The following is a 25,822-nucleotide window of genomic DNA, read 5'->3' as shown; positions in this document are numbered from 1 at the left end:
ACTCCTTTCCTCCTACCCCGACAAGAACATCGCCCCCGTCGCGACAGAGCTCCGGAAGTAGCACCCCACTCAAGTACACTTTACCTCCCGCAATGGCACCATCACCTGCTGCTGGAACGCAGAGTTCTGCGCCCAAGACCCCTACAAAGATCTCTCGGCGTCCAGGACAGACTCCTCAAAAGTTGGGTCAAACGGCGTCTTCCGCGAAGCCAGCGCCATCCACACCAAAACCTTCACAAACCAAGACGCCAACATCAAAAGCTCCAAAGCTACCGTCCCGGCCAGCAGCCGGCGAGAAGTCTGAGGAGAGTATCGGCGCCACGAAAGATCAAGCCAAAGACGCTGCCAGTGATGTTGCACAGAAACAGCCTGAGCCCGCGCAGAATGTCACGGCCAACGATGACGATGAAGACGATGAAGACGACGACGATGAAGCTCCCATGAGCAAAGTCACTGAAGCTGGCCAGAAGTCGCAGGATGGCCTCCAGTCCGCCGCACCAGAACCAATCAAAGACGACGACGACGCTGTCGAGGGCGCAGAATCTCAGAGCAAAGAGATTTTTGGCGGAGCCGAAAGCGAAGCCGAAGACATTGCCGACGACACAACAGAGAAGGCTGGAGATACTGTTCAATCAGCCGATGATGAGAGCGAGCAACAGCAGCCACCGAAATTGCAATCAAAGGCCAAGGACGGCAAGCCTACCAAAGGCCTCCTGAGCGGCGCTCAAGGCCTGGCAGGCAAGGCGACTGGTATTGTTGGTAAAGCATCGAAGGACCCAGCCGGCGCGACGAAGGAGGCACCTACTGATGTCAAGAATGGTGCCGAGGAAGCTACCGCTGATGCTGCCGACACTGTCGAGGAGGGTACCGAGGAGGGAAAGAAGGTCGCCGGCGAGGGTACTGAGGGTACGGACGAAGCCGGTGATGAAGATGAATCGGAAGACGATGCCACTGGTGGCGTGACCGAGACTGCCAAGGGTGCAGCTGACGAGGCTGGTAACACGGCCGAAGGTGCTGCTGCCCAAGCTGGCGAGGCCGTTTCAAACACTGCCGRGCAAGCTGAAGATGCAGTCAGCGATGCTGGTGACAACGTCAGAGAAGCCGGAGAAGATGTCGCTGATCAGGCTGGTCAGGCGAAGGATGAGGCTACCAATGGCGTCCAGGATCAAGCCCAGGAGGCGACCAACGGCGTGAAGGATCAAGCCAAGGAAACCACCGAGCAAGCAACTGGCGAGGAGCTTCCTCACACAGATGATGCTACCAGTGCCGTCCCTGGTGAAGTCAAAGTTCCTGAGGGTCTTCCCGTGGATCTTTCCGTACTCAAAGGTCTGGAAGTTGATGAAGATGGGAATGTATACGACAGTGAAGGCAATGCGGTCGGCCAGCTCGCCGAGGGCGACGCAGAAGATCTTGCTGGCTACCCGATTGGGGATGAGGGCGAGATCCTCGACGATGATGGTGATCTGGTGGGCCGAGTAGAACTCCTACCCGAGCAAGTCAAGAAGCAGCTTCAAGAGGCGCAAGAGAAGGGCGAGGAGCTGCCTGAGGGTGCTGAAGACTTCATCAGTCAATTTGACGATGGTGAGGATCAGCTTGCCAACGGCGTTGAGGATGCCGAGGAGGATGTTGAGGAAGCTTACAACCTTCCCGCTGTGTCGATCCTTGAAGGGCTGTCTTGCCAGATCGACGGCCTCATCTACGATGACGACGGCAATACCGTTGGCAGAGTAGTCGATGGCGACCCCGAGGAGCTCCAGCACGCTACTCTCAACGCTCAGGGCGAGTTTGTCGACAAGAAAGGAAACGTCATTGGACACGCTGAGATCCATGAAGACACTGAGGAGCTTGTCGAGCAGGGTGTCTACGAAGCCGCGCCGCCGGCAAAGGCGGCGGTTCCAGATGCCTCAGAAGCCGCAGAAGACGCACAGGGTCAGGTTGAGGACGCCACCGAAGATGCTCAAGATGCTGCAGACGAGGTACCTGATGCTGCACCGACAGAGATCGAAGACCAGCTCCCCGGTATCGAGGCTCTCCAGGGCAAGGAGCTGAACGAGGCTGGCGACATTCTTGACGATGAAGGCAACATTCTTGGTGGCATTGAAGACGAGACCCTTCGGCAAAAGATTGCGGAAGGCGAAGTTGATCCCAACACTCTTCAGGTCGACGAAGAAGGCAATGTTCTCGACGAAGAGGGCAACGTCATCGGCAAGACCGAACTTGCGGATGGCGTGGCAGAGAAGCTTGCTGGCCTTCACTCCGCGCTTGACTTCCGGATTCTTGACGGCAAGAAGGTCAACAAGAAGGGCAAGATCTTCAACGATGATGGGGAAGAGATTGGTGAGCTTATTGATGGCGATCTTGCGGCTTGCGTTGGTGGCAAAGTCAACGACAAAGGCGAGGTCTTCGACAAAAAGAACAACCTGGTCGGCCATGTTCGTGTCACACCGGGCGATGCTGCAGAGGAAGCCACTCACGAGCTTCTCGCAGAGCTGGGCGAATTGCCCGAAGAGGGAGAAGATGCCGCCGATGACGCCACCGAAGATGCCACCGAAGATGCGACCGAGGACGCAAAGGATGTGGCGGACGAAGCTGCAGATGAAGCTACCTCTGATGTTGAGGAGGCTGCAGAGGATGCAGAGCCAGTCATGGAAGAGCCCTCGCTCTCCATCTTGGACGGACTCAAAGTCAACAAGAAGGGCCAGGTTCTTGACGAGGAAGGTGAGCCAATCGGTGAGCTCACCGCTGGCGAACTGTCGCAATGTGCAGGCAAGAAGATCAACGAAATCGGCGAAGTGCTTGACAAAGATGGCAACGTCATTGGCCATGTGCGAACATTGCCCCAGGAGGTCGAACAATCAGAGCCAGAGCCAGAGGCACCGGCCGTGTCTGTTCTTGAGGGCTTGAAGGTCAACAAGAAGGGACAGGTTCTCAACGAGGACGGCGAGCCTATCGGTGAGCTCACCAGCGGCGACCTTGCCCAGATCGCTGGAAAGAAGATCAACAGCAAGGGCGAGGTTCTCGATGACTCAGRCAATGTCCTCGGTACTGTCCGCACTTTGCCAGTATCTGAGCCAGAAGAAGAGGCTGAGGCAGCCGCTGAGGAGGAGGAAGCACCAGCGGAAGAGGAGGCAGCTGAAGATGATGGACCTCAGCTTCCCCCACTCTCCACCCTGGAAGGCCTCACGGTCAACAAAGCCGGCAAGCTCATTGACTCTAATGGAGCCATTGCAGGTGAACTCGTCGAAGGCGATRCGAAGAAGCTCTCCWAGTCAGGCCTGACCGCCGATTCCGAAGGCCAGTTCTGGGACAACAAAGGCCACGTTATTGGTCGTGCTCAGACCGTACCACAGGAAGATCCCGAGCAGGAGGCTACATTTGCTGGCCTTGAGGGCCTTCACGTGGTTGAAGACGGCTGGGTTCAGGATGACAACGGCAACACCGTCGGCTACGTGACCGAGGGCGATGCGAAGAAGCTCATCGGCCGTGTTGTCGACGAAGACGGCGACATCATTGACAAGAAGGGCTCTGTCGTCGGCCACGCCGAGCGCTACGTCCCAGAGGATGAAGAAGAGGTCACCGAGGAAGCTCCCGACCTTTCATTCCTCCAGGGCAAGACCGTCACCAAGCAAGGTCTCGTCATCGGGGATGAGAGTATTCCAGTCGCTCGATTGGTAGAGGGCAACGCCAAGGAGCTCGCGGGTCGCAAGCTTGACGACAAGGGCCAGTTCTGGAATGACACTGGAGCTGTTGTAGGCAAGGTCGAACTGATTCCTGAGAATGAGCGCGAGGCCAAGCCTGAGGGCCCCTTTGCTGGTCTCGATGACTTGCGCGTTGTCGAAGGCGGCAAGGTCGCTGACGAGGACGGAAACGTTGTCGGCGAAATTGTCGAGGGCAATGCGAAGCGCTTGATTGGACTGACCGTTGATGAAGACGGAGACATTGTCGACAAGTACGGCAATGTGAAAGGCCATGCCGAACCTCTCCCCGAGGAGGATCCAGTCGACTTCTCCGTTCTTGAGGGTCTCACCTTGAACAAGCAAGGATTCGTCGTGAATGAGAGTGGTGTGCCTTTCGGCAAGATCATCGAAGGCAATGCCGCCGAGTTGGCTGGCCGCAAGACGGATGAAAAGGGTCTGATTTACAACGACACTGGAAAGATCGTTGGACGCTGTGAGCCTCTCCCCGAGGATGAGCGTGTCCGCAGACCTGAAGGTGCTTTCTCAGGACTCGAAGGCCTTCATGTCGTGAAGGAGGGCAAGGTCGAAGACATCAACGACAACGTGGTTGGCGAGATTGTCGAAGGTGATCCAAAGCGTCTTCTTGGAATGCGAGTGGATGAGGATGGCGACATCATCGACAAATTCGGCAATGTCAAGGGCCACGCAGAGCCTCTTCCAGATGAGGCTGATATCRATTACTCCATCTTGGACGGACTCACCCTCAACAAGCAAGGCTTTGCAGTCGACTCTGACGGAACTCCATTCGGACGTCTCGTTGAAGGCACTGCTTCTGAACTTGCTGGACGTAAATGCGACGAGCAAGGCTACATCCACGGCGATACAGGAAAGATCGTCGGCAGATGTGAACCCATCCCAGACAACGAGCGCGTTGCTCGTCCTGAGGGTCCTTTCGCAGGTCTCGAGGGTCTCCGCGTTGTGAAGGAGGGCAAAGTGGAGGATGAGAATGGCAATGTCGTTGGTGAGATTACGGAGGGCGATCCCAAACGCCTGATCGGAATGGCGGTCGACGACGACGGCGATATCATCGACAAGTTTGGAAACACCAAGGGTCACGCTGAGCCGATTGTCGAAGAGGACGAGACTCCTCTTGACAACAGCGCGCTCGATGGCAAGTACCTCAACAAGCAAGGCTATGTCGTCGACGATAAGGGAATTCCCTTTGGGCGTCTCGTCGAAGGCAATGTGTCAGAGCTTGCTGGCCGGAAGTGTGACGAAAACGGATACATCTACGGAGACACTGGCAAAGTCGTTGGCAAGTGCGAGGTCTTGCCAGAAAACGAGAGAGTCGCCCGCCCAGAAGGACCATTCGCAGGTCTAGAGGGACTCCGTGTCGTTAAGGATGGTTTCGTCGAGGATGCTGATGGCAACACTGTTGGTCAGATCACTGAAGGCAACGCCAAGAAGCTGGTCGGACTCCATGTCGACGAGGATGGAGACATAATCGACAAGTATGGCAACGTCAAGGGACATGCCGAGCCATGGTCTGAAGAAGACGAAGTGCCCCAGGACTTGTCAGCTCTTGCTGGTACCACCATCAACAAGGCCGGATACGCTGTCGATGGCAGCGGCCAGGTCATTGGTCGTGTTGTTGAGGGAGATCCCAATGTTATGATCGGCAAGAAGGTTGATGGTGAGGGTCAGATCTGGGACAACGCTGGCAATGTCATCGGACGCGCAGAGCTTGCTCTCGGTGCTGGTGGCGAGGAAGGCCCATTTGCTGGCTTCGATGATCTCGAAATCAACAAAGACGGCACTGTCACCACCGCAGCTGGCGATATTGTCGGTCGTGTTATCGAGGGTGACATCAAGAAGCTTCTTGGTCGCACTGTTGACGAGGACGGTGACATCCTCGACAAGAATGGTAACCGCATTGGCAAGGCTGAGAGGTGGGAGCCGGAGGAGAAGGAGAAGCGTGTCAGCCCCATGTCTGGCATGCGTGTCAACAAGGAGGGAGAGGTGCGCGATGAGAATGGCGACTTGCTGGGTAAGCTGACCATGGGTGATCTTGGCCACTGCGTCGGTCAAGAGATTGATGACGCTGGCAATGTCGTCGACGTGGAGGGCAACAAGATCGGTGAAGTCACACTCATCGAGAWCATCGCCGAGGACGAATATGAGGGCCCCACCGAGGAGGAACTCGAAGWAGCCCGTAAGCGTGAGGAGGAGCGCGAGATCRCCGGCAAGATGGCCAGCATCTGCACGCAGACTCTCGAGAAGATGCAACCCATCTGCAAGCAGATCAAGGAGCACATGGAGAAGGCCGACAACACACCCAAGGATGAGCTCGATGAAGAGGAGCTTGTCAACAAAGTCAAGCCTTTGATTGAGGAGGGTGGTCGCATTCTGCAGGAGTGCAATGGCTCTCTGCGTGGCCTTGATCCTGACGGCAAGATCGCAGCTCAAGCCAAGGGTCGCGCTGGCACAGGTGAGGCGACTCCCGAGGAATTCCGTCTCGCAGAGACGCTCAAGGAGCTCACCAGCACGGTCGTCACCACAATCGACGACGCCAAGAAGAAGCTCAACAACATGCCACACGCCAAGAAGAAGCTCAACCCGCTCTGGGGCTTGATGACCCAGCCTCTGTTCCAGATTCTCGCAGCCGTCGGTCTCCTGCTCGCCGGTGTGCTCGGCCTTGTCGGACAACTCCTCAACGGACTAGGACTTGGTGGTCTGGTCAATGGTCTCCTCGGCGGCCTCGGAATCAACAAGCTCCTCGCCTCTTTCGGTCTCATCGACGACAAGAAGAAGGACAACAAGAAGAAGGGTGGCAGCGCTTTGTCGTCGATCCCGGTGGTTGGTGGCATGCTTGGTGGTAGTAAGTAAACCTTCACACCGCAGTCTCACACATGCACATGTATCCTGCAAACAAACACCGCGTCGCTCTCGGAGAGGGAGAGCGAGGCGTCTTCTTGGCGGCTCGTCCAAGCCCGAGTCACATGCCTTCAAGGCGATCTCGAATCATCTAATATATCTGTTCGCYCAGAGCAAGACGAAAAGGAGAAGAAGGAAGAGGAGAAAGATCACAAAGAAGTGATGGAAACGGCAGAGGCTTTGGACGACTGGCAAAAGGCTGGAGGACCAGTCGTTGTCGCAGTGGAGTCTTAATGAGGGATTTCTTTTGTTTTTTACTTGATGTCAGTATTTCAGCGGCGGGCGCTTGGGATGGAAAGCATGACTTTGGATGTTGTACCTACCTCTCGACATTGTACAGTATTGAGATTCCTGGTCCAAACGTTCCAAGCTTCAGTCTCAACCGAGAGTCGATAAGGTGAGTAAATGTCGATCGTGGTCGCGTTACGCTATGCCGTGACTCTAACTGCCCGCACCTGAGAGCATGCAAATCGTACCATGAAAGTTTCATCGTGTCTCTCAACGCTCATCCCCATCCTCAAAGCTTTCTCCGATACAGCTCACCTACGCAATCCCGCAGTCGCTTTGCGGCTTGCTCTGGCGTGATATCACGCTGCGGCTCGGCCATCATCTCGTAGCCAACCAAGAACTTCCGCACGGTGGCGCTCCGTAATAGAGGCGGGKAAAAGTGGATGTGGAAGTGTGAGGACTCAATCTCCTCGTCCGTTCCTGTGAGAGGAGCCTGGTGGATACCCATGCCTGGGAAGTTGTCAGCTACATTCTCACAGTCCAAAAAGATGAAACTCACTGTAAGGAAAGCTAGTCTCAAACAGGTTGTCGTATCTCCGTGTGACCTCAGCAATCACCTCTGCCAGATCCTCTTTCTCCTCTTGGCTGAAATCTACAAGCGCACGTCTGTGAGATTTKGCAATGACCATGATTTCGAATGGCCAAGTCGCCCACCATGGACATCCAGCCCAGAAACTACTGTTCTCAAATACGGTTCGCTCGCCTTGCTCACTTTCTAGCTTGGCGTAATCGACGAGCATGTGTGAGCCAGCATTGTCTTTGCGATATTGCTGCAAGTTGTGGAGCTCCAGACTCGGTTCTTCGGGTAGGGATGTTGTTGCCCAGACCTGGCCGTGAGGGTGGGGATTCGAGCAGCCCATAGCGCTACCCTTGTTCTCGAATATCTGCATGTATCGGAATTGCTGCTTTGGCTCGATTGCGCCATTGCTATTCGCTAGTGATCCTGCTGCTCTGAGCAGTGGTGACCGTTGGTCGAGGTGTGAGGTGTAGATCTTCGTCCWGGTATCAATCACCGGCATTATTGATGCGGGCGGCATGTCGGCGAGTGTGATGTTGTGTTCGGGAGAAAAGGTGATCACGTAGCACTTGCCAGTGGTGCCCTCAGCACGTAGTAACCGGGAAGCGAGCGCTGGGAGAGCGTTAATCCAGCTCATTGCTCACTTCACTGAACGCCAGTATCTTACTGCCATTGCCCTTGGGCGGAGTATATTCTGCCTGCTCCTCCTTCACTGCCGAGTAATCGTTTACGAAAACGAAGGTGCTCTCGTACTTTGGATTGATCTCGCCTTGGGCTCGCTTGTTGCCGGGGCATAGATAGCACTGTTACATGAATCAGCATTGTGATCCTGATATCCATGCTCTTGCATATGCCAAACGTAAAGCACGTACCGAGGGGTCGTAGTGAGGCAGAACGTTCTTGCTGGGCTCCTCTTTCTGGCCCTGCCACGGTCGCTTGGTCCGGTGTGGTGAGACCAGCACCCACGAGCCTCGTAGTTGGTTGAAGCGTCGGTGCGAGATGTCGTTGAGAATGTCTTCGTCCTGCATGGTGGGCATGTCGCGGTGTGAAGTGGATCGAGCTGGTGGAAGGGAGTCAGGTAGGTCGTTGTTGGATTGGACTTGGTGCATGCTGGAGGAAAAAGAGAGGAGAGAGGTGAAGTGGCAGGGGAAAAGGAAGTGAGTCAAGAACAGGAACGTGGTTGCTCGCTGTACTGACAAGTCAATCACTGAGAAGCTACCGTACCAGGGTTACTCTGGCGGACAGGCACGCCTTGAGCAATATATCCGCCGACTTCAACCACGCTCTCTCGCTTGGCTCCTCGAGACTACCGTCCTCCGAGTGGGCAATCTGGCCCGTCGAGATGCGTGAATGATTGGGATCTTTCTCAACGTGATGATTGGCGGAAGGACGTTGTTCATGAGAGCCCCTCCACCTGCGTAGTTCTAGTCTCCTCCACTTCCCGTCCGGCCTCATCCGGTACGGACCTCCACCACGCATTTATGCCGTCTCACCCATGTTCGGTGCGTTGAAGGAAAAAGCGGTTCCTCGACGAGACCCGGCATTCAGGATACGAAGCCATGTGGATTGCGCAGCTGTCCTGTGATCTGCATCGGACGACTGCATTAGCTGGAACATGCCTTCAAACAATAGCGAGGAATGCGAGTACTTCACCTAGAGCGAAACGAGACAACTCACATGATACATTATTCTCTACCCCTGTCCTTCTATATACCGTATCTTTGAATTCGCCCTCAACAAGTTTCATACAATCAAGGCATTAAAGACAAGCAAGATGGAGTCTTCCCACACACTGCCCTCAAGATGAATCTACTCAACCTCTGCCATTYCCCTCGATACATATTCTATCAGGTCCTAGTCAAGAAGATTTCCCAATCCCTCGCGAAAAAAGTTCCCAGCAACAGGGCCCTGCAGCCCATGCTCAGTAGCATACTGCGTAACATTAAACAGCAGAGCTTGATTCTCTGCTGGCGGAACATAGCCAGCTGGCTGACGATAGACAAGGAATGTGTATCGGTGAGGAGGAAGTCCCAGTGGCGTCGGAGACTTGTACGAAGCTACCTCCTTACGCATTTGGCTCGTCACGCACTCAGGTTGAGCATCTGAGATGATTTCGTGTAGGGCGCTGCCTAGAATCGGAAGAGCCGGGTCCGGAGCATCTGGATCTGCCATGATAATTGTGTATTTGGTTGTGAATGGGTCTGGAGAACGACCGTCAGCTGAATCTTATATTTGCAGGATCGATGGAGGCCGTGTACGCACCATGTCCCTGTTCTGCAGTAAAAGTAATTGATGGGGCTTGTACAGTCTCCAGAGTCGAAAACGAGTTGCCGAGTCTCACAATTTTTTGACCATAAGTCACGTTGAGCAGGGCTGTCGGGTTGAAACTTGGGATCAAGTTGACATTGCTGCCCGTGGGTTGGAACTGGGCTGGTGTCTCAGGTACGAGTCTAGCATCCACCAGTGCTCTCCTCGATGTTGCGAACTCTGCAGTGCTGGCATGTATATCACAATTTGCGCGCTCTCCTATCGAGGCAGCGCTGGCTACTAGTGTGAGCGAAAGGAGGGAAAGAAGCCGCATGTCGAAGCAGAGGGCCCAGAAGATATTTGGATGGGAGATAAAAATGTGTGAGGGAGACTGCCGCTACGACTTAATGCTGCTTTGCTCATGCCACTTTGCCGTCTAGTATGAGGATCCTCATACCACTTTGCCGATCGTCAGAGCGTCCCTTCTCGAAACTAAAAGCACTAAGGGACCCGCATCCTCCTGGAAGCAATAGCAAATGATGCGAGACCTACGTTTGTTGAACATGCTCGTTAATCAGACTTGATCGTATGCGACTTCATTGGTCGATGACCGCTCCTAATGCTCCGCGATAGCTCAGATTCCCAAGATATCTGCTCCGCATTTAGATGCGACGAAATCAGTGTACAGTAATAGGGAGCAAGTATTTAGTGGTGGAAACAAGGCGTAGAGGAGGTGATTGCTAACTTTGTGCTTGCTATACCGATGATTCAGACCATCAAGGCTGCCTAAATGATTGATCTTGCTTTAATTCTGCATTATTTTGCGTCTTCTTGCATGAAGGATAGAACCAGAGTCTCGGCATGGAAGCCTAGTAGGCAATGTCTACAATTTAACTATCCATAATCGCAGATTTCCTTCCCCGCAACGATAAGCGCACGAAGGAGGATAGACAAGGTGAGAATACAGCATGGCCTACTCATCGTATTGGTGACCTGTTGGCGCCTGGTCGTGGTGCTTCCCGCCTTGCCGTCGGTAGGATGACAACTTGATACTTTGCTGTTGTCCTTTCACATGCGGAATTGTAGGAAAGAGCGCGGTCACTTAATAAGTAGGAATCAGCAGAGACTCAAGAGAATCTTTGACCGCAACAGGAGGATACTCACGCTCACTCCCACGGAAGCGGGTGCTTCTAGCCAGCGTCTAGAAATCATCTTCGGATCCATCGTAGTATTGTATCTTCTCGGAGCTCGTCCGTACGGCAGCCGTAGCCCAGCCCATGCTGGATTTAGATGCTATGTTCATATTGTCGGCTTCGTCCTCGCCGTCACGGCCGGTGTCGTTTTCCAATCTCTGACGCTTGCCAAGGATCGGAGTAGTAGCGCGCATAGTGCTAGAGGAGAGAACCTGTGACGGTACATCGGGCAGAGGCGGCAAAGGCGCGTTGTGTCGCTTCTTCACATCGGGAACCGGTCGGCCAGAAGCAGTGACCTTGTTTGTGGTGAGTTCCCACCTACACAAGGCCCGTAGATCTTCTTTGCCCAAGAAATACTTCCCACAAGTAGCGAGGGCGTCTGCACGAGTCCAATTCTTGGCGACAGAGTTTGCCACGTTGAATCCGCCATGCATTGCGGCCAAGTGTGTAGTCAAGCCCGCAATATCCTGGAGGTGGTCTGGGCTGGTTACACAGCTACTAGCATTGGCGCCGCAGATATGACACCAGATCTCAAACCATCCACCATCAAGCCACACTATCATGGTGTAGTCGGAGCTGAGTTTCGGTTCCTGGCCATTTACTTCAATGTGATCATGTGACCTGATAGGTTCACGTCGCGGACCGGTATATGCACAGAGGCCAGGCCGAGCAGCCATCGGTGTCGTGGTGTCGGCTTGGCCTCGATGGAGCGATGTGGAAACCCGTTCTGCTATGGGCAGCTGTTCATCTCCGTCTGGTAGGGTTGGATCCTCTTGAGGTCTGTCCTCTGCCTCTGGAGGCTTCTCAGTCCTGTGCTCTTCAGCTCTTTGTTCTCCAACCGCCATGCGGGTCGGCGGAATCTTCGAATGCGACTAGGAAGCGTTAGGAGAGTGAAGCTGTGCATGACAAACGTCTGACAAACCGTCTCGATCGCGTGCATCTTCGCGTCAATGTCCCTCACTGCCTGCACGGCCTCGCGGTGCTTCCTTTTGGCCTGCACAACAGTCTTGAGGAGACTCATCCGCTCCACGACGAGCTTGCCATAGTCCCGGAATTGTTCTTKCGTTGCCATTGCTTTGCTGTGGTATAGACTGAGGGTCGTTGTCGAGAAGTGAAAGCTAGGACAGATCGAACCGAAGGGAGAGCGATGATGACGAGGGAACAGTGAGGAAGGGGCGGCTTGAGCAAGACTGCCAGTCAAGTCAAGCAGGAAAGAGACACCACTACGCCGAGAGAGGTCGATTTTTGTGTACTTACACTGAGTTACGCCATTGCCATTCGCGTTCTGCAGATGACCACCTTTCCATGCCTTGAACAGCGTAAAGAGATCTAGGCCACTCTCCGTAACGGCTGCGCGTGTGAAGCTGCCCACGCTTGCGGCCTTCGCTCCATAATCCAGTCGTTTTCGAAGTCAGACTCATGTCCGCAGCACCCAGTGACACTTACCCTCACTTCCGTGCAGTACTTACTAGACCCCACCATCCTTGTTTTCCGCACACCAACATTGCCTCCCCTCTGTTCACTGATCACAACGCCTTTCCCTGTTCTCATTCCCAATCTCCCTGTCTGCCTGCCTGCCCGTCCGTCTTCACGCCGTGGGATGGTGATAATGAAGGGGAAAAACTTGCTTACCTCTGCTCGTACATGTTGCGGCGCTGACGATCCAGCTGGACTCGCCGCGCGCGCTCCATCCTCTCCGCATCTTGACGCTCCTGTACTGCGCGCTCCATCCTCGTCGCAGCGAGACCCTCGCGGAATCTTGCAAGTGCTACTGGTACTCCCTTGTTTCTCTCCTTGATGAATTTCTGCATATGTTAGCTGTGAAAGAAGAAAGGAAAGAGTGAATCGAAAGGTCAGTCGTGACAAAAGTAAATTATGCTATCTCGTGTGCAGGCTGGAGAAGGGCATGTGTGAGTGGTTAGTCTTCATGACCCACCTCGTTGACAGCAGCACCACCATCGGTCGACTTCGCATCCGAGGCGTGTCGACTGTCACCGTACGGAGAGCTGTCCTGGCTTGGAGCTTGCAAACGGTGCGAGTTTGACGTGCGGTCGGTGCGATAGATGAGATCATGCGAAACGGATGCCCTTCTGCCTTCGTGCGGCGGTGAGCGCGTGCGTGTCGAACCTCGCCGGTCCCTACGGGCTGGCGAACGCGAGCGTGGTGGTGATCGGCGACGCGCGTTGTTGTAGTCTGGCGACCTCTGGCGATACATCCTAGGTGATTGTGAGCGTAGTGTTTGGCGATCATCTTGACGGGAGGGTCTGTCGATATCATCGCTCCCAACTCTGTTTCTGCGCGGCGGCGACGAACGAGAGAGGTCTGAGCTGGTGTTGCGGCGTTGAAGCCTTCTTGGAGGAGACCGAGATCTCGCTAGCGATCGACCGTAAGATGGAGAGCGACGGTGGCGTCTCGGCTCGTCATCGTGGCGGCCTCTGTTCGACGGCATATAGCTGTCGGTACGTCTGGGTCCGTCGCGTCTTCTTGGTGGTGGTGGAGATCTGGAGTATCTTGGTACAGGTGGACGGCGGTCGTACGAGCGGTCATAATCGCGATCACGGTCATCGCGATAGCGGTCGCGGTCGCGATCACGGCCACGATATCCTATGCCACCACCGCGTCCTCTCTGACCCCGCTCTCGCTCTCTGATGCGGTCCATTTCGCGATCGCGCTCACGGTCTTCATCTTGGCGGAGAAGGGCTTCACGTCGAGCTGTCTCCTCAGCCAGCTAAAGACTGTGTTAGCCATACTGTTTCTGTGCCCACTAGCATCGATATTCCAACCCACCCTCTCCTGCTTGAGCTCCTCTGTCTTCGCGTCCAGCAGCTCTCTCGGAACGCCATTCGGGTCTTCCTGAGCACTCAAGCACAATTTCCACAGCGAGAGACAGAATGGCGCCGCGTCCTTGTCCAAGAAGCCGGAGACATCGGTCTGTAGTTGCTTGATGTTGGGCTGTATCACGGTCAGTGAGATGTTTTCTTCCTCCTGGTGTAGAACAGCCACTTACAGACTTATCCTCGAGCATGCCCATGATCATGCCAATGACCACGTCGTCATCGCTGCCGAGGATTCGTGCGACCTCGTTCTGCACCCAGACTTTGATGAGCGGCAGCTTGACCTTGTCCATGTTCACTTTCTGCTTGAACTCTGGCGGAAAGACTGTACGCRTAGCGCGTGCATCCGCGGCGGTCTTAAGTTTGACCGACATGGTTTCGAGCTCTGCGGAGCGATGGCGATGGCGATGACAATGTCGTGGACCAGATCCAATGGCTGTGCAAGTGAGGGAGAGAAGGTGGAGGTGGAATTGGGAAGCGGGCGTGTTTTGTCCACGGGGGAGCTCCAGCCCACCCTAGCTCGGCCGGACCGAGTTGCTCGACATCACCACAGYTCTACCCACGCTACTACCTACATCAGCACACTACCCACATTCATCATCATGAGGGTCGCTGAGTTCCTATCCGTGAGTAACGCACGCATCGCTGTCATGAATGCCCCTGACCTTGTCAATAGGATATGACAACCCTGAGCATCTGCGTGAGTAGAACACATTGACAAGCATTCTACGCCGTTTCTAACTTCATCAGGATGCGGAGGCAGCCCTTGCGCTCGTCTCAGCCAGACCTCCAAAGCCAGATGCAACCATGGGAGCTGAGGGTTCAACGGCCGCTGCAAGCGATGATAACAACGACCAGGACCTAAATCGGGCCAAGGATCTGCTCAATCTACACGGGACTGTAAAGGTCGCTCACCAGGATGGCATCGACAAGGAGTTACAACACGCTCGTGAGGCCGTTGCCAAAGTTCTGAGAGACCTCTAGTGTTGTGAGGTTCCTTACCACTTGACATTCGCGCAGACATCACGCGAATCGCTACGAGCTTGCTTCCTGGCCCAGATATGGCTTGCGGACCCATTGACTGATGAACTGAGCTTCTCTGTCAGCGACGATGGCCTTGCGTTCTTGAATATCTGCGTTCAACTCATGAGAGATGCGAGAGTAGCAGCACGGCCGGTCGTCGCCGGCAGCGTCTCCGCCCGCATCGCAGGTTAGCGTCGTTGGTGAAGTCTACTCTCGTCCTTTCTTTCTGGGAACCGATAGGGAGGCGAATTCGTAGCACATCGTCTTGCAAAGTGCTTCGACCAAATATCAAGTCAGCGCAAAGAACAAGAGATCCTGGCATGGCTTGCTCAGCGTTCCGGTCATGGAATTCGATGCATCGATATCTCCTGTGCCTGGAAGACAAAGGACTGCAACCAAGAACTGACACGAAAAGCTGTTCATGCAAACTCGTTGCCGCGCCTAGGATCAGAGATTCGGTTCGAATTGGGCCACGTTCCAGCGTACTCGCCCTCTTCCAACGCGCGACCGCATTGTATGAATTGGATCGGTACGCGATCTATTCCATCTCGCCACAAGGCAGACCATTGCATTCCCGTAACTATCAAAGGATCACATCGTACTGCCACTGTATCCTGTTCATCTGTTACTTTCTCCTCATATCCTTCAACGATCTAATGTGTATCCAGTCTTCTGCACAGCCTCCTGGTATGTCTTTATTTCATGGCAGTTCTTCAGCCACTCATTGATCTTCGGCCAACTCTTTCCTTTGGTCCCCAACTCACGAACAAGAACAAAATCAGCCGAGAACTCCATCATTATATCCGCAACTGTGAGACTATCTCCAACGATGAATTTCCCATTGCCTTTACTCAGCTCTGCCTCGAGATAATCGAGGTCTTTGATCATGTTCGGGCTGAGCCCTTCCTCCGTCTTCTTCGGGTCGCCGTCTTTCTGAAACCACCTGGTGTAGAGAATCGCGAGACCGTGGAGCATGAAGGTAGCCTCTGCTGMGTGGACCCATTGCAAGATCTCGTAGCGCTTTGGATCGCCGGGCGCGGGGAGAAGTCGGTGTTGAGTGTCGTATCTGTCCTCGAGGTACCTGGAATGCTCTTGAGTATGATGCACGATGTGGAGGAAGGAGACTTGAGGACGTACTCGCAAATGCTCCCACTCTCGTAGTAGAACTTGCCTCCATCTTCTAGCCTACATGGTGCTCAAGTCAGTCATCCCCACCACCTTCAACAGCTTTTTATACCGTCTCTACTAACGTAGGAAACTTTCCTAGTCCACCTCCGGCCTGTTTGAACTCTGGTGGAGCAGGCCCCGTTCCATTGATCCWCTCACTGAACGTAAAATCATAAGGGAGACCAAGCTCTTGAAGCTGCCAAGCCGTTCGAATGCAACGTGAGGCTTGGAGAAAATGAAGTTTGATGCTCGAAGAAGAAGACATTTTGAAAGAGCTCGTTGTACCATACAGATATGCTCGACTGCTCAAAAGCTAGGAGAAAGAGAACTACAAACACCACTCACACTCCATTGTCCGCAACGAACGGCACTTCGCATATTCTCCCACGAAATTCCACAGTCTCTGTGGCGATTCAATGGAAGTTTCAGGCGGGGCGAAACCCCACAGCTATAGCTCTCTTGACACATGGCGATCACAGAGCTCATCCCCGCTCGTCGGTGTCGATCTATACCGCAGAGGCGAAAGCGGAGTCCACGGTTCTGGGATGTGTGGCGTGCACATGTGAGCGTGGGCGTTCCCTTTATGTCGTGTGGAGCCAGCCCCGCAATGACTCTTCGATGCCATTGACTCGACGATCGGAACGAGTGGCAGGGTCTTGCGCACACCTGAGGCGGGGAATGCAAGAGAAAGTGACGTTCGATTCGGGGTCGTCCTCCGTGGAAGACGCTATCAACGAGGAATTCTCCATGCGGCTTCGGAACTGCTGGGGGCTCGGGAAGAGCGCGTCGAAGCTCTCATTTACGCGCGCCTGAAAGTACAGCATCGCTGATCCCTTTGCTTTTCACTTTTGGGCTGGAAAAGACATCCCTGGCAGGCCAGGACGGTACATGGAGCAGAAGTAAAGTAGTATTAATTGAATTTTTGACTATTCATTGCATTCTGTTCTGCTATGAAATAGCACTTGGTACCATGCATTAGATATCGTCCAGGGCATCTGGGTCATCAACTCGTTCTCAACACAATCAAGCCTCGTGCGCTCCATGCTTCGCCTTCTCGGAAGCACCCTTGACGAATCGCGACAAGTCGACAACTGGGAGCTGGAAGGGGAAGTCCAGAGAAGCCAACATGATCGCAAACCAGATKTACCATCCCAGCATGCTGACCACAAAAGCACATGCACCAGCAGCTTGAAGCTGTGTAGCGACAGCGGCCGTGGTAGTAGCGTAGTTGTCTGCTTGCATGAAGAAGGCGTTTGCGAGGAGACCAAAGGCTGGAACGAGGAAGAGGAAGATCAGGAAGAAGACCAAGTTGGTTCGGAGGGCGAGGATCATGTAGAGGAAGCACAACACGGCCATGAAGACGAGGAAGAATGCTAGACGACGTCAGTGATAAATCGTGGTGCGTATGAGTCTATATCACGAACCGAAGGAGGCGTTGAATGGACGGGAGTCCAACCCAGTCTTGCTCATTTCAGTGGCTGAGCCGCCCACCGAAGTGCCAATGTAGTTCTCGAACGCCGAATAGAAGGGCTGGAGAGTGGCAGCGAACGTGAGCCAGAAAGCACCAAAGGAGGCGAAGACGATGAATGGGAACGTGTTTCCGAGGATGAACTGGGTAGGTGTCAGTGAATGGCCCGAAGTAGCCGAAGCCAACAGTATGCTCACCTCTCCAAGAGCGCCCAAAATCATCAAAAGACCACCGAAGAAGAAGTAAGAGCCAATGCCAGAAGATCCGTTTCCAATGGGTCCTGCACCTCGGAATCCCATCAAGATACACGAGAGGGGGGAGAGGCAGAGCAAGAAACCAACGAGGGCCAATGGTGTGGGGYTACCAAAGGTCTTGCGAAGGTCACCAGCAACCTTGTTCTGGGGAGAAAGATAGATCTTCTCGAACAACTCCGGTGAGATGGAGATGCTTCCAGAAGTCTGAATCTTCCTCAGAGCGGTATCGGCGTCCATGTTGTTGTCGAGGTGGTAGCCTTGAGAGTTGCACTTAGCTTTGTTGTACTCAATGCGATTATTGCTCTTGCTTACCGTTACCGTAATCCTTCTCAAGAGGTCCGTCGGGGGATAGGTTGGTGTTGTTCTGCGTTGTCTGGTAATTGTTGGCGGTCTGAGAAGACATGGCAGTTGGTTCCAATGGCTGATGGAAGGCCCGAGCGACCAAGTGCTAAGAGTTCTGCTACAACGACACAGCAGACTACAGATGCAGACGAAGCAATCTTAGGACAGGGGCGAGCTTCCATCTTATGATTGCCGTCAAGCACAGATCATCGCAGCTCCGCACCATGACCGAGACTTGCCTAGCAGTTTACCATGCGTTGCGCTTTGGCCCTGGGAGAAAGGAGATCGTCTCCAGGACGCCAAATTCGAACGCCGAAGCAACAGAGCTCGTTCGCCTCGCGTCCACCTGACGCCCGCTCGCCGCGTGCATGTGATGATGTGCCCTGGTAGCTTYCAAAAGAGGTGTAGCGTTCCAACCGTTCGTGGTCACCGTTGGTTGGAGCATGCCGAAGCTTTTTCCCTTAGCTCCAGACGAGCGAACAGCCCGGACTACTGGACCGCCGATGCCATGGTGCACGTAGAACCTTGTTGGCTGACACTCAGTGCTCAAGTAATATGAGCAGCAAACAGGGCAGGCACGAGAACTCCGTCGTGGCAGGTAGAGATCGTGCGATCATCCCATCCCGCTCGTGTGACAACGCTGTGCGAACAGGAGAACTGTCGCGGTTGTGTACCGGACAGACGGATGCACAGGCGTTTGTGGATTCTGGGGTTAAAGGATGGCTAGCGCCCTTCCCCGCGAAACGCTTCTGGGGAAACCAAACGGCGTCCCCAGAGTCCGAAGATCGGTGGCAAATTGTCTTTCTGTCCGTCGTCGGCGAGTCAAAAGTTACACAGATTTGATGATGTGGTTCTGCTTCAGCCCAGGGCTTCGATGCCAGCCTCGTAGACACAAGTCGCCATCATTGACAAGTCGGCCTTGCGAGAATCTCTCGAGCGAAAGTGGTAACTTTTGAACTGGGTTTCAGCTCGGGCATCTAGATGACTGCATCGACCGGGGTCCTACAATTGCAGCTTACAAGGCTCTGCATGTGTGATCCGACGTGTTTGACGCATTTGCCGCAGTTGTCCCACATCTTGTAGCCGTGCCTGTTGCCGATGGCAGACCGATCACCATGCGGAGATGTTTGGTGGGAGTTGTTGATCTTCGTGGATCACCATTCTGTTAACCGAGGGCACATCTTTGGCGAATACTGTGCGMAAATAGCGATGGTGGTCGTCACATTGCGATGGTGTTCGTCACTTTGCGATTTGTCCGGCGCGCCGCGCAAGCCATGCGAAGGATGAATTGGATTTGCCGCTTGTGGAGCAAAGAAGCCTTGAGTAGTTGGGCACTTCTGGCCTGCAAACGAGTTCCGCGCGACCAGCCATGCTACAAGATTGACTAGTGTCCTCGGAGGAGTAGTTCCTTGCGGGCGAGATATGTCCGTAATAAAAGATTCGCGGAAAAGTGCCCGAACCTCAATATCTCCTCTTTGGGACAAAAGGCTGATTCGGGAACTGCGCACAGAACATACCATGCGAAATAACAAGCTGACYCCAGAATGGTCAACATCCGGTGTCCTTCGTTTGTCGACAACCCAACCGTAACAGTGGCGTTTGAGTGGCACGCCAATCTTGCGATGCAAAGAGTGATTTGCCAACACCTTTCCGCTCGACGGGAGCGAAGAGATGCCAATAATGGTGTGGAAAACAACGCTTGCTTCTGCAATCCAATGCGGACAACATAGACCATGAGATATCTCATCCACGCCTGCTTCAGTGTAACGCCCTGGGCCCCAGCTACGAAGGGCACACTGATTCCTCGTCCGTAGCCGTTTGCYGACCTGCAACAATGTGGATGGTCAAGCATGACTTGATGTTCCCGGGTTATTGTGATCGCGCGATGGTGGTTCATTGAGCGTTGGGTACATTGGTACCTACAACGATTCAAGCTTCTCAGAACCTCGTCAATGTAATCTCAAAAGGTACATTCGAGGTACATCTAGATTAACATGGCTCTGCGTCGCAGATGAAGGTCTTGGAGATTTGTTCCACAGGGCGGTTTCGCAAACGCTGGTTGACGAGTATCGGGGTATGACACAACGTGTATGTGTGTTGAGCCGGGTGTACGCTGCTCTGCTCTGGGCAGAAGGAGTCGTGGCAGCGACGCCGAATCCTCGTTGATCAAGTCTTGTTACGAAGCCAGGGCCCCTAAGTCCCTATCCTGCCGTGATGTTTCCGTGAACCGGCAATATTAATTACCACATGTGCAGGATTAGATGATGTGGCCGCGATCTTTCGAGGCTATGTCATTGCCAAAAGATCGTATGATTTGGATCTCGGTCTCCGTCCTTCATGGTGCCCAAGTTCCTGTTCTTCTCCTTTTCCCTTTGTTGACGGTGATGTCCCGACTAAGCAGGACCGCGACCGCGTCAGCTTAGTCACTCATCATGGACCCACTTTTACTCGTCCTTTTCAAATTTCATGCCTTACATGTGGTCGTCAAATCATACCATAAAGTGAAGAGTTTCGGTAAGAGCACATGTCATTATTCATTCTGGGACCTTCGCTAACTCTGTGTCTCGCTTTCAACGCATCCACACAAACAGAACTCATGAATCGCTCAAAGGTTTCCTCTCGCATCCTGCTCCCTCTCAATTGCCTCGAACAGGCTCTTGAAGTTTCCAGCTCCGAACCCGTCAAAGTTGTTTCTCTGAATAATCTCGATAAACACCGTCGGTCGATCCATCAAAGGCTTCGTGAACAGTTGCAGCAGATACCCACCCTCATCAAAATCGATCAGAATGTTCAACTTCTGAATCGTCTCAAAGGACTCGTTGAGTTGCATACCAGCCTGCTTCAATCGCAGCCTCATGTTCTCGTAGTATGTCTCCGGCACACTGATGAACTCGACTCCTCTCGCCCTCAGATTCGACACCGCTCCGATGATGTTCTCGGTCCGCAGTGCAATGTGTTGAATGCCGGGACCGTTGTAGAAATCGACGTACTCCTCGATCTGAGATTTCTTCTTACCAAGAGCAGGCTCGTTGATGGGCATCTTGACAATTTTGTTGGGTGAGCTCATGACGATGGACTTGAGCGCGGAAAAGTCTGTGCAGATGTCCTTGTCGTCTACACTCCAGAAACGATGGAAGCCAAGACAGCGTTCGTAGAAATCACATGCATCATTCATCTCATCCCAGTCTTGGTTGCCAACGCAGTGGTCGATGGCTTCGAGGTGAATGGACGGGAGGTACTTGTTGGCTGGGTCGGCGGATGTTACTGCGCGGAAGCCGGGGAGGAAGGGACCGGTGTATGACATGCGCTGGATGAAGGTGTGGGTGGTGTCGCCATAAGTCCTTATTGAGGCCAGGAGAACCTCGCCTTCGTCGGACGAATCGGTGCGCGGTGCGCTTACTGATTCGGCGCCATTTATGATTGCATTCTGGTACACCGCACGCACATCATCGACTTCAAAGGCTACATCTTTGACGCCATCGCCATGTTTGTCGAGGTGATCGTAAATTTCGTCGAGAAGCTTTTGTTCGCTTGCAGGCGCCTCCTTTAGTGTTTGTCGGCTTGATGATCGGACAGGTGATGTGAAGACGAAGCGGACTCCGTTGTTTTGCACGACGTGGCTGGCGATAAATCTCGATCCTGTTTCGAGGCCTCGATATGCGACTGGCTCAAAGCCCATGCGAGTGATGTAGTACTGTGCCGTCTGCTTGGCATTGCCAACCCACCAGGTTACATGGTCGTAGCCACGATACTCGACATGTTGGCCAGAGGCAGGAGCTACAAAGCCRTCGGACTCGTACATTGGTGTGGTTGCTCCACTCCCTAAAGTGACCAGCAAAGCTCCGGGTGCCATGGTCCTCGATTGACTGACGTTCGGCGAATGATTTCTATTGTCGGGTAAAAAATCGGTGATGATGATCTGGACAAAGGACGGAGAGGGGAGTCTTCTTAAGCCTCTCTTTGTTGCGGTTCTTATTCAACACCGCTGACCTCTCGTCATGTGTCAGCAGTATATGTGGAACATTTATCTGCTGAGCCGAGCAAACCATTGAATTACTCGGCTTATGCCCTAAGCCGAAGACCGGGCTTGTTGGTGTACGCTGCACGTGATGAGTTCCACGCAATCGGCTTGATTTTCTCTGAGCCGACGACTCGGCACAAGGACAAAGCCGCGCTGACAGTTGTCGCCCTCACGGCAAGGTCGGTAGGCCGCAGAGAGAACGGAAAGCAGTTGTTGCCCCAGTTTGCTGATAAATGATAACCTCCCATTGATTCAATCAATCATCGACGTAAACTCCTTCACATCAATCAATCTCTTCTTGCAACCATGCTCCAGAAACCACTCTCCAGGGCCGACTCTAAAGTCCTGGCGCAAGTCTTCGATCCAGAGAGCACACCCGGGAGAGCAGAAGTTCTGATCGATCCAAGTCTTCCAGCTGACCGTCACATTCTCGACATTGATCTGCTGAACCACCTGAAAGCGCGCGAGAGGGAAGCCATCGCTTTCATCGAGCAATTCGAGAAGTCGGGAAAGTCATCCAACGCTCCGGGGAAATCTGATGCATTCCAATCAGCCATTGCCATTCTCGACGATCTGATCTCTTGTCACCCAAACTACGCTTCAGCAAGGAACAATCGGGCCCAACTCCGCCGATGGCGATTCGGTGACCGGCATACTCTGTGTCAGCCCAGAGCTCGTCCTGATATCGAACGAAGCGCTGCAGGCGTTGCGGCGGTGGAGGATCTCAAGTCGGCCATCGAACTGTCATCTCCAGCAAGACCACAGGATGGAGTGTCGGCCACGCAGGGAAAGTTGTTAGCGCAGTCGACTACTCAACTCGCGGCGTTGTACTATGCCGCATTCAAGGATCTCGACACGTCGACTGAGATGGCGGTCACAGAGTTTGACTCCGTACAATGGAGTTGTGAGCGATTCGAGGAGGAGGCTTCGAAGTTATTTTACCTGGGGGGACTGTACGGAAACGAGGTCGCCAAAGCTCTTGCGGTACATACCAATCCGCATGCGAAGCTGTGTGGGAGCATCGTGAAGGAGGCCATGCGGAAGGAGTTGGCTGGGACTTGATGTTAGATAGATAACTGCCAGTCTAGCCACCGAATGAGCTGCCCGATTTCACGTCATCTGTAGATGCCCTCGTTCGCTTGCGTCTATGCCAGCCGTGATAGATCCGCCGCTACCTATTCCAGTTGATCCCAAAAAGAGTACCCRACTTCGAGAGCGCCGACTTCGCGTTGGCGTCCTCCAGATAGTAGCGAGTCTGTCCAGGTACATCCAATGCCAACAGCTGATACTCAAAGTCTTCGCCCGGCCTTCTTGCCATGTGAACTTGCACTGTTCCCTTCGCAACTGGCCCTTCAACGTAGAAGTGCATGTGGAGATGCTCGACTCCCGCACGATCTTTCTCCAGTCTGCTCGCTACTGTCCTGTTTCGTGCCCACCTGCTCCAACTCGGCTCCCCAAACGCGCTAATTTCCCTCTTGCTGTGCGTTCCCGCTCCGGCCAGCAGCTCGCGACACTTGGGATCAGCACGGATGCGATCAGCAGCACGATTGAAGAAGGCCGTCTTGCTGTCGGTGGAGAAGACCTCCAGCCAGAGCACCGTAGCGACGCCGCCAGTCAACACCACGCCGAGGGCAACTATGCCGAAGTTGAAGGATTGTTGTGTCGTTCGAGCAATTTTCTCGGCGGGGCTGAGACTTGTCCAGGGAACCCGTCCAGTGTCATTGACGATTGTGACTGCTCTACGTCGAGGAATCGCGGAGTCTTTGGGAGGCGAAGATGTGGACGCAGCTCGGGTTTGCTGCTGTGTGCTGACAATGGCTGGCCGGGCTCCCGCTTGAAATATGTACAGCGAAGGGAGCTGCTTCGCGATAGAGGGCTTGACTAAGCGGTCCAGCATGGCTGCAATCACTGTGTGATATGATTACGTAGAGGAGAGGAGAGGGTGTTGTCGAGCTTTGAGGATGGATCGCTGCACGAAGAGAGCTCTTGCTCGCTCGGCCTTGGCGAAGCTCGATCTACGAAGCAGCACGGACGAAGGACAGACCACCTCAGTGCAAACATCTTCCCTGTTCACGGTCAACAATGTCATCACAGCCATGAATGACAAGATGAGTTTTGAGTCTCGAATCCCAAGCAAGGCGGTTCATCCCGAGCTCAGAACACTCCTCCGAGTACTCGAGGAACGAGACATTCCATTGGGCGCCGATGATGTCGCCTGGGCCTTCGAGGGCTCCAAAACCAAGGACAGCGCTGCATCGTGGGTGCAAGAGTTTCTACAGTCATCCACACTCTTGACCAAAGATGAGCTTACATTGTGAGTCCACCCATAATTCTGATTTGATTCATCAACATGCTGAACTCGGTGTCTTAGCTACGAGAAACATGGCATTGACACGCAATCTTCAAAGCCTCCGGCAGCCGCTGGACGACCGCTCTCTGACGCGGAAGTAGAAGCTGCCATCGACTCCCTCGAAGCGAGCACAGTTGCGATTGAGAAGCAGACTCAAATCCTCGAGGCTCAAAAGAGAGCGCTCAAAGACTTGCAATCCCGAAACTCGGCCAATGATCTCGCGGCTTCCAGCAAGGATGCTCGTCAGAACAAGCTCGCTCGGGAGAGAGCACAGATCGACTTTGATATCGATGAATTGTCTCAAACTGCCGGCGGCAGGATCCGGACTGCCATGAAGCAAAGCGACACGGCGAACGGTGCCATCCCATCACAGATTGACCGTCTGCTCGTTAAAGATGACAGACTCCTCGATGGTCTCCGGAAGCTTCTTCCAAGGATCTCTGATACTTCGCTGGACCGGGATGAAACTGCTGATGTGGAGCAGTTGTGCGCAGCGCTGACTATGCTTTCCGTGAAAGAGATACACGCTCGATTGGACAGTGTATATCGTGAGACAGTGGAGGACTACGCCGGAAGGCAGAATGGCTCTAGTGAGAGACCTCTCAGCGATTCGCAGATGACACAGCGCGAAAATGCCCGCATTGAACTCAAGGAATTGGGAAGTGAAATCGAGGGACTGGTTGGGATCGTCGTTGACCATCAGCATCGAAAACCACTCCGGAAAGGCTTGCTATCGGCTCGAGCAGACTCTCAATTGCAACGGGCAGAGTGGTCCGAATACACCGTGACTGCACTACTCTATCTGACATCTAGATTGGACGCTATCAGCGACCATGTGCAGCATCTGCGTGCGCATGGCAATGCGCTATCCACGATATCTCGTGTTCTGGATGAGACTATCTCTACTCGACCGCCTCCAGAAGGTCAATCTACTTTTTCGCCTGTCACAGATAGATCTGGCGCCAAAGGTCTCAAGCCATTAAGACTTGTGCAAGCGAACCGCTCCGAACCTCAAGATCCGGCCGTACAGTTCCTGCGCCAGTATGATATTCGCGTGCCGGAAAATGGTAGTGTGGCTAAGCTGGCGGATGCTCTGGACTCGGCCATTCGCGAACGGAGGCAGAGGCTCTCTACATTAGCAAGCGGAACGGAGCAGACTATCACGGATCACATCACGCAATCCATCGCGAAGACAGATGCAGATTTGCAGGTTTTATTGGAGAGAGTGTTTGCTCACTCTGAACACGGCACAGTGCGACTTGTGGATGACCAGGTGCAGACCGGCCTGGAGAAACTCGAGTGTGRGACGCAGAGGATCGGAGACGAAATGCGGGAGCTGGATATTGATGCTATTGCGAGAGCTGTGAAGGCGAAGCAGGCCGAAATCTTGAGGAAGCTGGAGGAGTGATCGAGTGGCATACAGACACAGGTATGCCTGTACTGGTAGGACGACGCATCGACGTACAGCGACCTCTCTCTGGGCTGATATCCCGTCAATTTTCAGGAT

The 25,822-nt window shown here is 53.8% G+C and overlaps 12 protein-coding genes; 4 read left to right on the top strand and 8 right to left on the bottom strand.

Annotated features, from left to right (window-relative positions):
• Window positions 1–92: 92 nt before the first annotated feature.
• Window positions 93–6,563, top strand: RCC_03545 (uncharacterized protein; the record flags this gene model as incomplete). The annotated part of the gene is made up of 1 exon (XM_023768831.1): window positions 93–6,563. One exon carries the CDS (start codon window positions 93–95, stop codon window positions 6,561–6,563), a length of 6,471 nt encoding a protein of 2,156 aa, XP_023624599.1.
• Window positions 6,564–7,128: 565 nt separating this feature from the next.
• On the bottom strand, window positions 7,129–8,525 carry RCC_03544 (probable galactose-1-phosphate uridylyltransferase; the record flags this gene model as incomplete). XM_023768830.1 has 4 exons in its annotated part: window positions 7,129–7,349; window positions 7,399–8,028; window positions 8,084–8,219; window positions 8,289–8,525. The coding sequence occupies 4 exons, from the start codon at window positions 8,523–8,525 to the stop codon at window positions 7,129–7,131; spliced, it is 1,224 nt and encodes a 407-aa protein (XP_023624598.1).
• Window positions 8,526–9,270: 745 nt separating this feature from the next.
• RCC_03543 (uncharacterized protein) lies at window positions 9,271–9,997 on the bottom strand (the record flags this gene model as incomplete). XM_023768829.1 has 2 exons in its annotated part: window positions 9,271–9,617; window positions 9,679–9,997. 2 exons carry the CDS (start codon window positions 9,995–9,997, stop codon window positions 9,271–9,273), a joined length of 666 nt encoding a protein of 221 aa, XP_023624597.1.
• An 867-nt stretch (window positions 9,998–10,864) lies between these two features.
• Window positions 10,865–11,928, bottom strand: RCC_03542 (uncharacterized protein; the record flags this gene model as incomplete). XM_023768828.1 has 2 exons in its annotated part: window positions 10,865–11,728; window positions 11,779–11,928. 2 exons carry the CDS (start codon window positions 11,926–11,928, stop codon window positions 10,865–10,867), a joined length of 1,014 nt encoding a protein of 337 aa, XP_023624596.1.
• Window positions 11,929–12,484: 556 nt separating this feature from the next.
• Window positions 12,485–14,064, bottom strand: RCC_03541 (uncharacterized protein; the record flags this gene model as incomplete). XM_023768827.1 has 4 exons in its annotated part: window positions 12,485–12,661; window positions 12,793–13,584; window positions 13,644–13,808; window positions 13,864–14,064. 4 exons carry the CDS (start codon window positions 14,062–14,064, stop codon window positions 12,485–12,487), a joined length of 1,335 nt encoding a protein of 444 aa, XP_023624595.1.
• Window positions 14,065–14,292: 228 nt separating this feature from the next.
• On the top strand, window positions 14,293–14,674 carry RCC_03540 (uncharacterized protein; the record flags this gene model as incomplete). XM_023768826.1 has 3 exons in its annotated part: window positions 14,293–14,316; window positions 14,367–14,390; window positions 14,441–14,674. The coding sequence occupies 3 exons, from the start codon at window positions 14,293–14,295 to the stop codon at window positions 14,672–14,674; spliced, it is 282 nt and encodes a 93-aa protein (XP_023624594.1).
• Window positions 14,675–15,358: 684 nt separating this feature from the next.
• On the bottom strand, window positions 15,359–16,145 carry RCC_03539 (related to GTT1-glutathione S-transferase; the record flags this gene model as incomplete). XM_023768825.1 has 3 exons in its annotated part: window positions 15,359–15,794; window positions 15,851–15,898; window positions 15,964–16,145. The coding sequence occupies 3 exons, from the start codon at window positions 16,143–16,145 to the stop codon at window positions 15,359–15,361; spliced, it is 666 nt and encodes a 221-aa protein (XP_023624593.1).
• A 758-nt stretch (window positions 16,146–16,903) lies between these two features.
• Window positions 16,904–18,005, bottom strand: RCC_03538 (related to Y.lipolytica GPR1 protein and Fun34p; the record flags this gene model as incomplete). XM_023768824.1 has 4 exons in its annotated part: window positions 16,904–17,253; window positions 17,305–17,491; window positions 17,546–17,859; window positions 17,915–18,005. 4 exons carry the CDS (start codon window positions 18,003–18,005, stop codon window positions 16,904–16,906), a joined length of 942 nt encoding a protein of 313 aa, XP_023624592.1.
• A 2,544-nt stretch (window positions 18,006–20,549) lies between these two features.
• Window positions 20,550–21,746, bottom strand: RCC_03537 (probable 4-hydroxyphenylpyruvate dioxygenase; the record flags this gene model as incomplete). The annotated part of the gene is made up of 1 exon (XM_023768823.1): window positions 20,550–21,746. The coding sequence occupies one exon, from the start codon at window positions 21,744–21,746 to the stop codon at window positions 20,550–20,552; it is 1,197 nt and encodes a 398-aa protein (XP_023624591.1).
• Window positions 21,747–22,271: 525 nt separating this feature from the next.
• Window positions 22,272–23,027, top strand: RCC_03536 (uncharacterized protein; the record flags this gene model as incomplete). The annotated part of the gene is made up of 1 exon (XM_023768822.1): window positions 22,272–23,027. The coding sequence occupies one exon, from the start codon at window positions 22,272–22,274 to the stop codon at window positions 23,025–23,027; it is 756 nt and encodes a 251-aa protein (XP_023624590.1).
• A 109-nt stretch (window positions 23,028–23,136) lies between these two features.
• RCC_03535 (related to TIM21 Constituent of the mitochondrial inner membrane presequence translocase (TIM23 complex)) lies at window positions 23,137–23,862 on the bottom strand (the record flags this gene model as incomplete). Its single annotated transcript, XM_023768821.1, has 1 exon — window positions 23,137–23,862. One exon carries the CDS (start codon window positions 23,860–23,862, stop codon window positions 23,137–23,139), a length of 726 nt encoding a protein of 241 aa, XP_023624589.1.
• A 64-nt stretch (window positions 23,863–23,926) lies between these two features.
• Window positions 23,927–25,723, top strand: RCC_03534 (uncharacterized protein; the record flags this gene model as incomplete). XM_023768820.1 has 2 exons in its annotated part: window positions 23,927–24,279; window positions 24,337–25,723. 2 exons carry the CDS (start codon window positions 23,927–23,929, stop codon window positions 25,721–25,723), a joined length of 1,740 nt encoding a protein of 579 aa, XP_023624588.1.
• Between the last annotated feature and the right edge of the window lie 99 nt (window positions 25,724–25,822).

The sequence above is a fragment of the Ramularia collo-cygni genome (genome assembly GCF_900074925.1).
Source record: "Ramularia collo-cygni strain URUG2 genome assembly, contig: RCC_scaffold04, whole genome shotgun sequence".
Taxonomy (NCBI): Eukaryota; Fungi; Ascomycota; class Dothideomycetes; order Mycosphaerellales; family Mycosphaerellaceae; genus Ramularia; species Ramularia collo-cygni.
This window is presented reverse-complemented; position numbering and strand designations above follow the sequence as displayed.